Source organism: Rattus rattus, chromosome X (assembly GCF_011064425.1).
Source record: "Rattus rattus isolate New Zealand chromosome X, Rrattus_CSIRO_v1, whole genome shotgun sequence".
NCBI classification, from domain to species: Eukaryota; Metazoa; Chordata; class Mammalia; order Rodentia; family Muridae; genus Rattus; species Rattus rattus.
Genome location: NC_046172.1, coordinates 10,927,486 through 10,944,231, shown reverse-complemented (window position 1 = coordinate 10,944,231; position 16,746 = coordinate 10,927,486). Strand labels below are relative to the sequence as shown.

Sequence of the window (16,746 nt, the reverse complement as noted above, 5' to 3'; positions counted from 1 at the left end):
AAGACTACACTGCCAGAGCAGTAGGTGCCTGGTGTAATAGCCCTGGCTCTTTACGTATGTTTACCTGTATGTGTGTTCAAAGCATTGATTTCCAAATTCACAAACCTTTATTAATTACGCCCCCCTCCAAACTCCATAAACCACACTCTGAAAGCTCATGGCAGTTTGATCATAACAAACCTTGCTTTAAAATGGCTGCAGCTATCATAATCAATATCTTGGCAGTTTCTTTCTTCCAGAATTTGGAAAAGGATTATGGTAGACAAGTATGTGTAAAGAAGCCAGATTTCAGGTGAACAGACCAGGCATAAGCTGAGCTCTCAGAAAGCAGGATCTGAGAGTCTAGTGTGTAGAATGCATAACATGCCCATGACAGTATAACCCTGAACTCAGTAGCTGTGGGAAAGGGCAAGGTAAGGAAGCAGGAGTGGTCAGAGGGAGAAGTTGAGCATGATGTGAGCTTAACCCACAGCCTTAGATGACCTATTGAGCATTTTGTATGTGGAATGCTCATTTGGATCTTCTGGTCTTGGGTGAAGGTGTCTGGTTTCCTATTAATCACTGACCTTCTGTAAACGAGCGAGGCAGTGTCTGAAGGGGTCAGACAGATAAAAGCCACCTTCTGGCAGCACCATTGCAACTTCAAGGAGTAAGTTTTCTTTACTATCATGATTACTCATAGCGGTGGAGTGTAAAAGGGATATCCCAACACTCAACAGAAATCCATATATAAAATGCACAGAATTGATTCATAATAGGTGCTATGAATTCAAAACATGAGAAAGATGGAGGAGGGTGAGTATAACTGTGGGGTTTGAACTGACACGAATTCCATATGAGCTCATGAGCTGCCATGTTCTGATGAAGACGTCTTCAAGGATGAAAGGCTGGCATTGTAGGAAAGGACACTAGTGTAAAGGGACGAGGGGATGGTTGGCTCTCCTGGGGCAGTATATCGAGAAGAATTGCAGGACATGGAAGCAAGGCAGGTAGGCAGAGTGCTTGAGGCTCTGCATCAGCTTTGCCATAAGACGCTGGTACTGAACAATTTACCCAGACAGGAGGTGGGGAGAGACTGTTCATGGCCGTGTGCCACTAACTCTAGCTACTTTAGCTGCCTGCAGATTGTCCACTAGAGCTGGGACTAGGGTGAGTAAACAAGACTCCCAGGATGCCATATCATTGAATCCTAAGAATGTGCACCTCTTACAGTCACCTGCTTGCCTCTCCAAACTACTCCAAACATATGTATACATGATATTTAAAGCAAGTCCCACTCTCTGGGAAAAGAGTAAGGCAGGAGCCCATTAGTCTTTAGTTGGCGTGGCTACGGTGGGCTTTTCTGTGGAGTAGTCATTAAAGCTGAGATTTCAAAACTTGTCCGTGGAAAGAGTGAGGAGAAGCATGTTAGACAAAAAAGAGAGTCCTTTGTACAAAGGCACAGATAAAATGCATTAGGCTATGCAATTATGTATATAGTTTTCTCATGCCATTAAAAGATCAAGGAGAGGTCTGTTCTGAGGTAGGATATGCCATGCTCTGATCATCTTTATGACTGAGGAAGACAGAGATAGTCCAAAGGACACCATGAAAGCTTCAATGTGCTCTGCCTAATGTGAATAAGCTACATCTTTTAAAAGAGAAGAGAGCGCCAATTCTTAGGCTTTATTTTGTTTTGTTTTAAGACATACTAGATGTGTTGTTAAATATAAGAGCTATTAAATAGTGTCATGGATAATTAAACTAACTAATCAGCTAATGTTTTTTCTTGCAGGGTTATGAGCCAGATCCTAATGTAGTCAGGCTAGCAGAACAGTATGCCAAGGAGGTAGGTTTTTAATTTGTAAATTTCTAATTGTCTTTCTTGGTCCCAAGAAGTTTTTGTTTTTTAACCAGCAGACTTCTCTGTCCTAGAATGGTACCAGGTTGTCAATGACAAATGATCCACTGGAAGCAGCACGTGGAGGCAATGTATTAATTACAGATACTTGGATAAGCATGGGACAAGAGGATGAGAAGAAAAAGCGTCTTCAAGCTTTCCAAGGTTACCAGGTTACAATGAAGGTACAAATTGAAGCTTCTCTGAAGGTTCATTCATTGCATTCATAAAAACTTAAACCATCTCATCGCTCATTCACTTTAGGGACCTTTCATACCCTGTTAAGGACTCACTGCAATCCAACAAGATCTCTTTCCTCCCAAAGACTAGCAATATTCTATAGAAAAAAAAACATTTATGCTAGACAAATCTGAAACCTGACCTGTAGAGGAGCAAGCTTTTCCCTCTCTAACAACAACAGAGGTTCCAAAATGCTTTATTCTGCATAAGTTCGAGCTTTTCCCTCTCTAACAACAACAGAGGTTCCAAAATGCTTTATTCTGCATAAGTTCGAAGAAATTGGGTTACTTCAGCTGCACACAATTTCTTAAGTTTTCTTCCATAAGAAAAGCCCCAGTAACTGCGTGCAGTATTAGGTCTTGCTTTACTTTTATTTTCTAATGTTTTAAATCTGTGGTAGGTTTTGCCAACTGTCCCCAGAGATCCCTATGACACCCCTTCAATCTATTACCTTACTGAAGATCAGAAAGCTGATATCAATCTTTCCTTCCTGCTTGCCTCCCCTCTTCTCTTACCTCTTTCATTGGTTGTCTGCAGCTGGGCATCTCGTGGAGCCCAGGGCCTAGAGCAAGTTAGGCAAAGAACTCTAGCACTGAATGATGCCTTCCTCTGCACGCACTATGCTCAATCTTGAGCAATCATCTGAATGACCAGTGTGTGTAGTTATCCTCAGCTGGCTGTCCCAACTCCAGGGTCTCTGATTCAGTGGGTCATGCATGTAAAACTTTGCATTCTATGTTATTCCCAGGTAATACATTTCTGCTAGTTTGGCCACACTTTGAGAACTTCTGTTGAAAGCATACCCTGAATGACAGGAGCACATTGAGCTCAAGACAGTGATTATAGAAAAACACAAAGAAATAAGAACAAAGTAACACAATAATTTTCTTTCTATTACATATCAAAATTTGAAAAAAGTGGTTCCCCCTTTTAACAAGTTATAAAACCAACATGTTTATTTTCTGTCTCTCTCTCTCTCCCTCTCAACTGTTTCCACAGATGGCTACTGTTTAAAAGTATAACGTGGTTCTTTTCAGTATTATTTGCCCATTTACATACAAGTATTGGTTTAATATTTGTTACATGGTACTTCAAACATATTATTCTCACTTTTTTTTCCACTTGACAAAACTGAGATTTTTGTATTAATTCATTGACATATTTGCAGGTTGTAAAAATGTTTTTACTTTCATTTTTATTTTTGTCTATGGGTGTTTTGCCTTCATGTGTGTCTGTGCACTGCTTGGCTGCTCTGCCCATCGAAGCCAGAAGAGTGCTGTTACTCCTCGAGCTGGAGTTACAGACAGCTGTGAGCCACCATGTGGGTGCTGGCAACCAAACCTAACGCCCTTGGCAGAGCAGCCGGTGTTCTTAACTGCTGACCCATCTCTCCAGCTCCCAGTTACTTTCAAAATAAGTTTTAAATAGTTTCATTAAGTAATGGCGTGCATGTAAACGAAAAGTACAGATCACAATGATCCCAATTCCACAGAGTGAACTTAATTTCAGCCTCTAGCGTCCCTGACACCTGCTTCCAGTCATAGCTCAATCCCAGAGGTGAACTCTATTGGTTCATTCTTCACAGTATTGCACCTTGAATTCCAAAGTACAAGTGGGTTTGCCAACAATATTTCTTCGTGAACTAGACAATAAGCTTCTGAAGGAAGAATTTTTCTTTGTTTTCCTATATACATTAAAAAAATACCAGTGCTGTTCATCCAAATAGGATGAATAGTTTAACTTCTAGTTGTAAATTGTAGGTCCATCTCCACATACCCCGTTCTTTGTCATTTACATTTTACATCTTGTAAGTTGAAGAGAAAATGGCATCTTGTGATTTCTAAAAGTTGCCTTATTTCTGATTAGGTTAAGCATTCTTCATATTGATTGGTCATTCCGTTTCTATGTCTTTGTATCTCTGTCATATCTTTAATTGATTTCTATCTGTTCCCCTTTATCACTGGTTGTATGAGATTCTTTTATATACCACGGTTAATCCTTTGTCATATGTTTCAAATATTTGGTGGAGCAATTTTAACTTACCTATACTTTGCCTCATGCTCGGCTTGGGCAATTTTCTGGTGCCGGCACTATAAGCTGGAAGAATAATAATTTTCCTGACATGTGACAGGTATAAATGCTACTTCTTTTCCATCTCATTTGCCAGTACTTTAGAAGCTCAATTATTCTCAACTTAGAAGCGAAATAAAATTTCAGTACAAAGGCAGTAATTTGGAGGTAAGAATGTATGAGGCAATGTAGTTTTAAATGTGTAAGTGAAACATGGAAATGGATGGGGGGTGTTACTTTGGGGAATTAACTGCGGGTGAAAATGGAGAGTGCTAGCGCATTTGCATTTGGAAAAAAGTAAGCAGTGCTCAGAATCCTCCTTAATGCACTCCTACCTCACTGCGCTCTTCAAAACCATTTTAATTTGTGACAAGGTATACTTCAAATGCCCAAACTCATAACTTTGAAAAAATAGCTCAAAGTATAATACCAATGCATCGAAGTAACTTCTTGGTATACTGGCAACTTCGGCTATCCACTGCATATCAGCCAGGTTCCTTCCTAAAACGTCCACTGTCTTGCAAGGCAGAACATCAGAAAAGGAAATGGACTGCTTGAACTTGGAGTGATGAGCTCCCAAATTGAAGAGTGACTACAAAATGCCATAAGTCAGAGGGGCTAATGCATTATCCTGGGTGCCTTCTGCTAAAACCTTCACTCTGCCCCTTTGCTTTATCATGCCAGGACAAATGTGCTACTGCATACTGAAAAGCTGTATATGACTGCCACATGTAAGACTTCATACTCAAAATATGATCTTATCCCCATCTCTTTAGACTGCTAAAGTGGCTGCGTCTGACTGGACATTTTTACACTGCTTGCCTAGAAAGCCTGAAGAAGTAGATGATGAAGTGTTTTATTCTCCGCGGTCATTAGTGTTCCCAGAGGCAGAAAATAGAAAGTGGACAATCATGGTAAGGAAGAAGGGGGCAATGGAAGGGTAAGAAATTGTAGCCGCCGTGCTTTCAACTTGGCGATTCATGCTTTGGGGTAAAAAATGAGGCATCCAGGTTTCTCCAACTGTACCGATTGCTCTTCCAGACATCTATTTTCCATGTTTAAATTGTAGCCTGCAAGTCTTTTGAGTGTGCAAGGGTGGCGCACACATTAACAAAGAGCATAATTGAGGTTAAGAAGAGTCTCTTGCAGGAGTCAGTTCTTTGCTATTACTGTGTGCGTCCTGGGGCTCGAACCCACGTCTTCAGATTTGGCAGCATGTTGTCTTTACATGCTGAGCCATTCGCCAACCTGCTCTATGTTTTGTTGTTGTTTTTGTTGTTCAGGAAGATCACAAGCCAGTATGTCTTATTAGCATGCACAGCATAGCTGAATGAAGTAAAATAGATTCCCTCCCAAATTCATCAATTTTAATCAAAACTCTTACTGCCATGAGCTACAATTATAGCAATCTGTGCTTGTTGAAGCTACTAATTGAATGCCTAGTATGAAACAGCCATTCAAAAATATCATTTCTTTCTTTGACTCTTCTCCTCTTTTACTCTTTTCTTGATACATTAACCAAGGAACTGTAGTTCTTTGAGTTTGGTCATGGAGGTTAATTTGTTTATAAGTATGGAACATTTCTAAAATTCATGGTAAATTTATGCCAGACATCCTTCATCCCTATCAGATGAAGCCGTTGGTCATCTTTACCACTGGTATGCGAAGAAGTACTAATACGATATTGCTTTCTGCAATATGCACTGGGAAATGTCCATGGAAAGTTCCATATGCAGTTACGCTTCTAAGTTACGCCCTATTTTTAAGATTTAGCTGATCTCAAGTACTTACAGCAGAGTCTTTCATTGCAACAACACAATCCACCCTAGGTGGATACGAAAGAGGTTAATTGGGAGATATGAAAACCTCGAGAGGGAATACAGTGGAATCATTACGGAGCACCACATAGGCAAGACATCACAAGCCGAAAAATATACACCAAATCACTGTAGATGCTTTCTAGCCAGAAAAACTACAACTACAACGACCCATAGCCTGGTATCGAGGGCCACTGAAATCAGATGCACTAGCTGAAGCAGATACTTTAACCTGCACATGGAAACGAGGATTAAATCTTTCAGACGATGGCTTCTAGTGCATGCCGTTTGCTTGTATATCCAAGTGTTCACTAGATGTAGCTTATTACCATTCTTTTACTGAAGCTTCAAGGAAGTCTGGAACAATATAGTATCAGCATCTAATCACCGTGATATGGTAGAGTAAGTTGGGAAGGACTGTTAATTCTTTATCAGTGAGAATAAGATCATTATGGTTATTAAATAATACAAGAGAATTTTAGAATAGTGCCTAATGCAGTATGAATATTATCCTAATTAGCATCATAATTATTTTCTTCAGGGTTGATCTGATGCAGGACCCGTAATTTTAGCTACTGCTTCAATTGCTTTTTCATCTAAGTTAGTCTCTGAAGATTTACTAGTCATTTCTCTAATTTGTTAAGAGAAACTTTGGAGTTACTACTTCTGAGATGGGGCTTGAGCGTTGATATTTCTAATGAGACCCTAGATAATTCAAATGCCACTGTCTTATGGACCACATTGTGAGTATTAAAGATGTCGATGATGTAAAATAGAAATGAAAAGTTCTCCAACATTCACCTTTTTAGAAAAGACATAGGACAATTTCCTTCAAACCCTGTTTTTAGAGGACAATTGAAGTCCTCAAAATGATCTAAAATGAATCTGCTAAGGAGATGGCATAAATACTAGGGAGATGCTCAAATCTCAACTGTGGAGATAGTCTGTGTTTCTGAAAATGTAAAGCATATAACATGTTTAAGTTAGGTTTACTTCCAAAGTTAAATCTACAATGTGTTATTGTGGTTAACAGGTTTACGAGAACATAATTCACACAGTGAACTTTCATAGCCCACTTTATCCACCTAGGTCTCACTGTGCTCTCACTCTATCTGTTGCCTTGGACTACTCTTATTGTGGAAAGATTTAGCTTAATGAAATTCTGAAGGGAAGGCTATGCTAAAGTGAATGCAGAGAGTGTAAGAATGCTGCGCTGGCTGTCAAGAAACGCCTTCTATCACCCAGCCTCAAAACAAACCGTCTGTGTCATCATGGATAAACTGTCTCAACCTTCAGTGGGCACACCCATAAAATGAGCGCACTGACTCACCGAGAACACAAAGAGAGGCATAACCGATTAGTTAACATTCTTAACACGAATGCTGAGAAGGTGGCAGTCGACAGCTCTGTCCTTGTGCCCTTGCTGGAGGATTTGGAGGTCCCTTGGAGTTCATTTCAGCCACGTGATTTGGGCTTCTAAACTTTGCCAGATTCTCTGCCAGGCACTGTAGGGTTTAAAGTGAAATTGCAAAAGAATAATCTTCAGCCCTCCCACAGCCTGTTACAATCTCTAAGTGCAGAGTCTTTTCAAGCAGGATGAGACCTTGGAGGTCATCTGGACTGCATTCCTGTTTTAAAGGGCAATAAAATTATTCTCTGCTTGTTCAGAATGGCCTTTAGATTCAGCACTGCTGTGATAATTTGTTTTTGCAGGATGCTCTAAATGAACAATATCCTACAATTGTTCTATCAATCCAGGAGCCACTGGGTACACACAGCTATTTACATTTATATTAAATTTTAAAAGATTAAAGATTTAATTCCTTGGTCAAACTAACCTCAAACCACACATTGGGTGTTCAGTATTGGGCAGCACAGGCTGGTCATTTTCACCAATGCTGACAGATCTGGTGAAGAGCACTCCTCTAGGGAATGGCTTTCTACTATAGAACTTCATTTCAAATAAGGGTGGAAGCAAGAAGGAAAGATCCTACCTGGCTTCCACATCTGAGATGCATACAATGACTATTGTAAGGTACATCACTCCAAGAATGCAGAGAAAGCCTGTTCCTATCTTATGTAAGACCATTAAAGTGAAAATGCTGTTAGAGCCTTTACAAGGCCTCCACGCGCAAGTACTTTCTAAATAAGTCTACCCCAACACAATATCTGCCTGTGAGTATACATGCCTTTTTTAAACAGAAACAAAAGCACATTTTCCTCCCCAGAAATTGTTTTTGTGTTTTTCTGTGATTAGTGAGAAAGCAATACATATAAAACTACTGGTATATTTCCCCCTCTGTATACATGTTTTTAACCCATAGTACTAAAGTAACCTAAAGAGACTCTTTTGAAAATGCTCCACTTAAAATCACTTTTATCTGGATGATCCTTAAGTATCTAATACCTTTGCAAATACAATTCGTATTACTCGAAATCATTCACTCCTCTCCAAGCTAAGACTGCCATATGAAATACAGTATGCTCAGTTAAATTGCAATTTCAGATAAACTATTATTTTTTTAATAGAAGTATGTTCCACACACTATTTAGAACATGCTTAGAGCAAAAAAGAGCATCGTTTAGATAAATTTTGACTGTTTGGCAACACCACCCATTCCTAGGTTTGCTTGTTTGTTTGTTTGTTTGTTTTGATTTTGTGAAGATGAGCTATGACTGCGATACATAAAGGAAAACCTAAGATGCAGATCTGTAAACCCTTAAAAGAGCTTGAACAGGTAAAACGGTTCCATGTTTTTCCCCTCCTGAGAGGTCCTCCCACGGTCCTTTTTAACAGTGTCCTGCGTTACCAAGGTCTCCCTGGACTGTCCATTCTCCTGCATCCTTTTAACCACTCTAAAATTTTATTGTCTACAAGTAAAGCCTTGTCATTTTGTTTCTTTGTCTATTCATTGTTCTCAGACTGAGAGGAAATAAAACGATCACGCCTAAGAAGAATGAGCATCTCAGTGATGCTCTGCCTTATGGCTGGAAGAGTGCGGGCAACATAGCCTGGCCCTGTAGTCAGTGCATTCGTTTTCACTCTGAAGACGTATATGATAGTGGTTTGAGAATGTAGGCTTTGAAAAAAAGGGTTTAAATTTTGTCCCCTGATCTTGGAAAAAAATACTATAATTTCATTTAACCAAATCTACTCCCGTTGGGGAAAAAACTGAGGCTAAAACAGAAACAAGTTCAAAATGATCTTGAGGATTTAAGGAAGTAAGAGTCAGCGGAACACAGAGGTCAGTTTCCCTGTTTACCATCATGCAGTCAGAAGAATTGCACATCATCTTTACTGTTTACAGTTCATATTGCTTACCCCCATACACCGCATACAAATGTTCTTTTTCCATCTCATTAATCTAGGTATTTTTGTTTTATTTTCGATTGTTATTCCTTCCGGTTTCCGCCAACATCTAGCCCTCCTCCCTTCTATGAGATTGTTTCCACTCCCCATCCTCCCCCCATTGCCGCCCCTAACAATCACGTTCACAACATTCAGTTAGTTCAGGACAAAAGGGTTTCCTTCCACTGGTGCTCTTTTCAGTTATTCATTGCTACCTGTGAGGTTGAGCAAGGTCAGTCATGTATGATCTTTGGGTAGTGGTTTGGTCCTGAAGTTTGGGTTGGCATTGTTGTTCATATAGGGTCTCGAGCCCCTTCAAGCTCTTCCAGTCCTTTCTCTGATTCCTTCAAGGGGGGCCTGTTCTCAGTTCAGTGGTTTGCTGCTGGCATTCGCCTAATATACAGTGTTTTAAAGTGGTCTGATGCACAGAAACACTCAGCACAGGCTAGTTGTTTAAAAGTGCATTCATGGGGCTGGAGAGAGAATGCCTCAATTAGGAATGCACTTACTGATAAGTGGATATTAGCCTAAAAGCTCGAATTACCCAAGATTCAATCCACAGACCACAGGAAGCTTAAGAAAGATGACCAAAGTGTGGATGCTTCAGTTCTTCTTAAAAAGGGGAACAAAAGTATTCATAGGAGGGGATATGGAGACAAAATTTGGAGTAGAGACTGAAGAAATGGCCATTCAGAGCCTGCCCCACCTGGGGATCCAGCCCATATATATACAGCCACCAAAATTAGACAATATCTATGAAGCCAAGAAGTACATGATGACAGGAGCCTGATATAGCTGTCTCCTGAGAGGCTTAGCCAGAGCATGACAAATACAGAGGTGAATGCTAGTAACAAACCATTGAACTGAGAACGGGGTCCCCATTGGAGGAGTTAGAGAAAGGATCGAGGGAGCTGAAGGGCTTGCATCCCCATAAGAACACCAACCAACCAGAGTCTAAGGACCCTGACCACCATCCGTGTACACATGGACAGGCCCATGGCTCCCAGCTTCATATGCGTAGCAGAGGATGGCCTTGTTGGGCACTTTAGTGGAAGGAAAATTTGGTCCGGCCAAGACTGAACCCCCCCAGTGCATGGAATGTCAAGGGAGGGAATAAAAGGTTGGTTGGGAGGGGAACTAACTTATAAAGAAGAGGATGGGATAGGGAGCTTATGCCAACAAGAAAAACCAATAAAGGGAATATTATTTGAAATGTTGATAAAAATCAATAATTTTTAAAAGGCATTGAATACTGTTTTTGCAAAAGAGGACTTTGAGGATCCAGAGCTTTTCCTCTGGTCTCTGTGGACACTGCACATAACTACAATCACATGCACATACTTACATCCTGATGCACACAGATAATCAGTGAATGTCTTTGATATGCAACACTGCATTTCTGCTGAAGCCTGTGGATACTTAGAGAATTACCTCAGAGGCAATAATACTGCTTCTTAAGAGTAGAATCAGAGAATTTAGGTTTAGATCCATTTCTTTTTTGATTTCCTAATAATAATGAAGGAAGCCACCTTTTAGCAGGTTGGCTTTCCATTAGTAAAATGCGTGAAGTTCATTTGCTCATCCAATTATTTAAACTTAGTAGGGCAAATATATTTGACTGATACATAATATGCTGTTTATAGCTTCATTTTGATGTATATATATATATATATATATATATATATATATATATTCATATTCGTGGGTTGACAGCCCAAGAAAGGAGGCATAGATTTGCTTGAATAGTTTATTACATTATTAGGTAATTATTTACATTTATTATTCCATGCAGCTTCTTTTCAAACGTCTCTAGGTTTCCAAAATGGCATCACCAATAGAGTAAACAAGGAACTGGTCAGGAGCATCATATTGCCCTCATTTACACGTAAGCATTAGCATCACCTTTAAGTCTCTGACCGTAAGGTGGTCTTCAATGGAAGAACGCAAAAGAAAATACTTGGGTCTGACTAACCCCTTTGGACCTTCCCTCTTCATCTGGACAAAAATAAGTGTTAGTTAAAGACCTGTTCCTTAATTTTCCATTGAGAAAGATATTTAAATTCTAAGCCTGCAAAGCTGAGGTCTAATTATTTAGTTTTAGGTCCCAAGGCAGACTGGTGCCCCAATGTTTATCGTTTGATTTTCTTTGTCATCCCAGGCTGTCATGGTGTCCCTGCTGACAGACTACTCACCTGTGCTCCAGAAGCCAAAGTTCTGATGCCTGTCAAGAGGATGAAAAACCCAAAAGACAAAAAAATCTGTTCCTTAGCAGCAGAATAAGTCAGTTTATGTAGAAAAGAGAAGAATTGAAATTGTAAACACATCCCTAGTGCATGATATAATTATGTAATTGCTTTGCTATTGTGAGAATTGCTTAAAGCTTTTAGTTTAAGTGCTGGGCATTTTATTATCCTGCTTGACTTGACTTAAGCACTCTCTTCAATTCACAACTTCTGAATGATATTTGGGTTTCATATTAATTATCATACACATTTCCTTCCACTAAGCATTAAACACTATGCTTACAATGCATACCATCTAAGTCATTAAATGTAATCTATGCTTATTACCTTAAAAAATGATCACTCGTGCTCATTTCTGAATAAACATTTGCCAGGCAGTCAACTGCTATCAAGTTCATGGGCCTTCAGACCAATGAGAAAGTTGAATGACCTACATCCTGCAAATGAGTACAATTCTCAGGGCAACAAGCAAAGTCAGACAGCCACAAAGACATCATGGAATTCTTTAAAAATTACAATTTACCCATACCGAAGTATTTTTCTAATAATTTATGGGAAAATTGAGTCAAATGCATACATCTCTATGTACTGACTATGACTATGTTGCATATGGGTACCTGTCCAGGATCAAAGTTCATTACAGACTCACATAGCACAAAATTACAATTTCTCCATTAGGAACAATTTATTTTTTTATATCTGGGCTTATAAATCTACTCATACCACACATTGACTATTTCCATAAATCTACTATTTGCCAAATTTTCCCTTGCCTTTTTCTCCCTAGGTGTGATCATCACAATTTGAATAGATCTCCTTTGTGGGTGATCAAATTCGTCAAATGACTATGAAATGATTACAAATATTTTAGTCGATAATTTAAATAACATAGGAGGTTGTTCTTAAAATAACACAGTTTACTACAGGACAAAATAATGTAATTGACTTCATGTTCCACCCCTATTTTAAAAAAAAATGTTTTCAGTCTGGTTGACTTATATTCATTAACAGACATTTATGATTTAAATGAATAAGCAAGAGATGAATAAAAATTAGATATACAATGAAGATACAATAAAACATTATTCTGTAATATCATGAAAAATATCAAACTTTCTAGTAAATGTCAAAAGTGACCTTCACATCTATTGAAGCTTATTGGAAGCACTTAAGAGACAAAGAGAACGAGGCTTACTGGAATACCTTCCTTTGGCAAAGAATATTGGGGCAGTTCAACCAGCAGGTGCTATATGGACTGTGAAGGCTCACCTTCAAACTACTACTTTAAAAGTAGCAGGGCCAGGGTAATGGCTAAGTTGGTAAAGTGCCTCTCACACAAACATGAGGATCTGAATTCTGATCCCATGATTCCATGTTTAAAAAGTTAGATGTACCTGTACCTGTAAGCCTAACATGGCATGGGGCATGGGAACAATCTGCTACCCAGAGTTCATTGAACAGTCAATCTAGCCAGTGGGGGAGCACCAGGTTTAGTATGTCCACCCATCCTAAAAGATAACATCGAGAGTAGTTGAGGAAGAAATGAGATGTTGACATTTGGATTTCATACCCACACATGGGCAAATATATGTACACATACACAAAGTCATATTCCTCCAAGTACCACATGGTCTCCAATGGTGATAGAATATCGTATTTTCCCTGAACCAAATTTATGGTCTAGGGTTGTTTCCAAACCAGAAATAACTTGTAATCTTTTTTCTTTTTTGCTTAAAAATATAGTCAGTTTTTCCTCGAAATTCTCCAAGCTTTCTGTTCCATATGATTTAATTTCTTTTTCAAAGAAACCTGGAAGGAAACTGTTAGATCTAAAAATCTTTAAAGAAAAACATCATAAAAAAAAAAAACCAGTGACGGAAGAAAGTTCAACTTTAAATTTTATCAATTCTATTTTTATCTTCTTTTTTTACTTTCCTCCTCGTCTCCCCGTTTACATAACTGCTACAACTCCAAAAATTAACACAACTCTAACAGTGACCCTTGGGTCCCTGACATATATAAGAAATCCTATTTATTTAATTAATAAAACTAGCCAAAGAATTATTTCTTCCAGACTCTCTCCACTATGACATCAGGAATAGAAAACCCCACATAATTGTGCCACAATGATTTCTACATTGAGAAAGAATCATCAGTAGGGTTGTGGATTTTTTTGGTGATTAATTTTTAATAACTCCCAGAGAAACAATTTAATGTCAGATATTTCATATACATATGTTATGTCATACATTACATCCTGACCACAGTTTACTCTCCCTCCACTCCATTCAGTCTTCTCTCCTCTTCTTTTCTCCCCTAGATCCACTTATCTTCTGTTTCCCTTCAGAAAAGAGCAAGCCTCCCAGGGGTCTCCACTGAACATGTCATAACAAGTTACAATAAGATATGAACATATCAAGGTTGGGATCGTGGTTACCCACTAAAGAGGGTCAAAGGCAGGCAAGGCAAAAGAGTTTTTGGAGACTCTCGCACAGTTAGGACCACCAGGACACCAAGCCAATAAACCATAGCATATATGCAGAGGATTCCAGCACAGACCCATGCGGCTCTGGATTGTCACTTCAGTCTCTGTGTTCCCCATAAGCCCTGCTTTAGTTCATTCTGTGGGCTGTGTTCTTGTTGTGTCCTCAACCCCTCTGGCTCCTACATCCCTTCTTCTCCTTCTTCTACATGGTTCCCTGAGCTCCGCCTAATGTTTACTGTGAGTCTCTGCATCTGCTCCTATTGGTTGCTGGATGAAGTCTCTTTGATGACCATTGGGCTAGGCTCCAACCTATGAGGATAGCAGAATACTGTGGTGCTTTTAATATGTTTGGCCCTGGGAGTGGCACTATTAGGAAGCATGGCCTTGTTGGAGTAGATGTAATCTTGTTGGAAGAAGTGTGTCACTGTGGGGGTGGGCAAGGAGCCAGTCTTCTGTTTGCCTTCAGAATAAGATGTAGAATTCTTAGCTCCTCTTGCATCATGTCTGCCTGGACACTGCCATGTTCCCACCTTTATGATAAAGGACTGAACCTCTGAACCTGTAAGCCAGCCCCAATTAAATGTTGTCCTCATAAGAGTTGTCTTGGTCATGGCATCTGTTCACAGCAGGAGAACCCTAACTAAGACAAATATCATTAGTAATCATTGACTTTTTGGCCCATTATGTTTGGTTCTAGCTGAGGTCTCCAGGCTATCCAACCTCTTCTAATGATTTGGCTATTATAAAATCCTGAGGTAGAAAGAGTTTCCAAGAAGATCACAAGTGAGACCATGTTCTACTTCATGTTCTACTTGCATGTGGATTAGTTCCTTCCTGCATCACTGTGACAAAAAATGACTTAGAAGGGTTTATTTTGCCCCCCCCCTTTTTACTTTGGTCTTCATCAATAACCATGTCACTTTCTGACGGACAGGGCTGTTTTACCACCTTAGGTCTTCCTCTTGCTTTTGGAACCTTGACGTCAGTAGGTGCAGGTCATCCTCTGTTAGGACTTGCTTTCACCTTAGAAATGGTTGCTGCAGTCACTGTTCCTGCCTCTTCAGTGTCCACTTGTTTTTCAGCCTTCCTCTTTCTTCCTCCCCTGGCAGCTTTTGGAGTGGTTATGTCAGCTGCTTTAGTCACATCTTCATTGCTGGCTTTTTCTTCCTGATCAGTATTTTCCTTTGAAGCACGAGTTTCTTTTTCTTCCACTTCAACATCAGATGATGCATTTGACTCTTTGGTTGATACCTGTTGACTTGAAAATTTCACTTTTGGATCATTATCTATCTCCAACAATCCTTCATTAAAACCTCTTCATTTATTTGGTTTGCTATAATTTTCCTTATTTTCTGAATAAGGAAATATGTCCTTTGGTCAAAAGGAAGAAGAGAAGCCAAGAAAAGAACCAGGTAAGAAAGAGGGGAAGAAAGAAGTTGAATCTAAACAGGAAAGTTTAGCTATACCAGGGGTTATATCAACCTCTGATTCAGAAGATGAAGATGATAAGAAGGTGAAAAGAAGAGAAAGGGTGGAAGAAACTTTCAGGCTTCTCCCAGGAGGAACAGGCTAAAAGGCCAACATGAGAAAGAAGCCACGGATTGGAAATGCAAACAAGAGGAAGAAATGGAAACTGAGCAGCAGATGAAGGAAAGAAGCCAGAAGTTAAGAAAGTGGAGAAGAAGCGAGAAACATTAATGGATTCTCAACTTCAAAGGATATATATGCTGAAATTGAAAATTCACTCAAATTTGATAATCTCCATGTGAACAGATGGATTGAGGCACTGGATGAACTTGCTTCACTTCAGGGAACAGCGCAACAAGCACAGAAACACACAGAGATCACAACCCTGAAGAAAATACCATGCTACAAAGTCAGTCAAGTTATATAACAAGTTTACAATGTTATATAACAAGCTTAAGAATATGTTTTTGGTTCGTGAAGGAGATTCAGTCATCACTCAAGTGCTGAACAAAGACGGCATGAGGAAACAAATAACGCCAAAGATTGAAGGGAGAAAGGGCCAAACAAAAAGCTAGAAAAGAACAAACAAGTACAAAGCCCAATACTAAGAGATGCTCAAGAGAAAGTTATCCAACACAATGGTGATGGTAAATTCAAGAAAAGCAAAGGCAGGGCAGGGCCAGGCTATAAGACAAAGACACACCTGGAGAAGAGAGAGGCTGGGTTACCTGAAGGAGTCTCAATTTAGATAACTAGGTCTGCAGACTTCAAAGAGTACGTGAGAAGTCTGTTGTGAGTGGCTTTGTTTGAAATACTTAGGCTGAAAGGTTTTAAGTTTTATAAGCATGAGTTTTGAAGTTTAAGTAGTTGGGGAAAAGAAAAACCCTTTATATTTGTGTAAAAGTCAATTATTGCTAATTTTCCATGTGCAGTATTAACAGCTCCGCCATCTAGTTTAGGAGTAAGGGAAACCAAATTAGAAAGGTTAACCTGGGGGTTGGGAATTTAGCTCAGTGGTAGAGCGCTTGCCTAGGAAGCGCAAGGCCCTGGGTTCGGTCCCCAGCTCTGAAAAAAAAAACAAAAAAACAAAAAAACAAAAAAAAAAAAAGAAAGGTTAACCTGCTTTATAGACTTGACTGTAGTATATTTTCGGTTAATGTGTGTTCGTGTGTAATTGGTAGTAGGGCAGTTACATT

The 16,746-nt window shown here is 39.4% G+C and overlaps 1 protein-coding gene and 1 pseudogene across 1 annotated transcript in view; one reads left to right on the top strand and one right to left on the bottom strand.

Moving 5' to 3' along the window:
* Otc (ornithine carbamoyltransferase) overlaps positions 1-11,975 on the top strand; it is a 79,914-nt gene extending 67,939 nt beyond the window's left edge. The window contains 4 exon segments of the mRNA XM_032889894.1: positions 1,775-1,828; positions 1,915-2,064; positions 4,966-5,103; positions 11,514-11,975. Of these exon segments, the coding sequence (XP_032745785.1) occupies positions 1,775-1,828; positions 1,915-2,064; positions 4,966-5,103; positions 11,514-11,573 (402 nt within the window). The 3' untranslated portion in view covers positions 11,574-11,975.
* A 2,909-nt stretch (positions 11,976-14,884) lies between these two features.
* Positions 14,885-16,746, bottom strand: part of LOC116888977 — a 38,784-nt pseudogene continuing 36,922 nt past the window's right edge.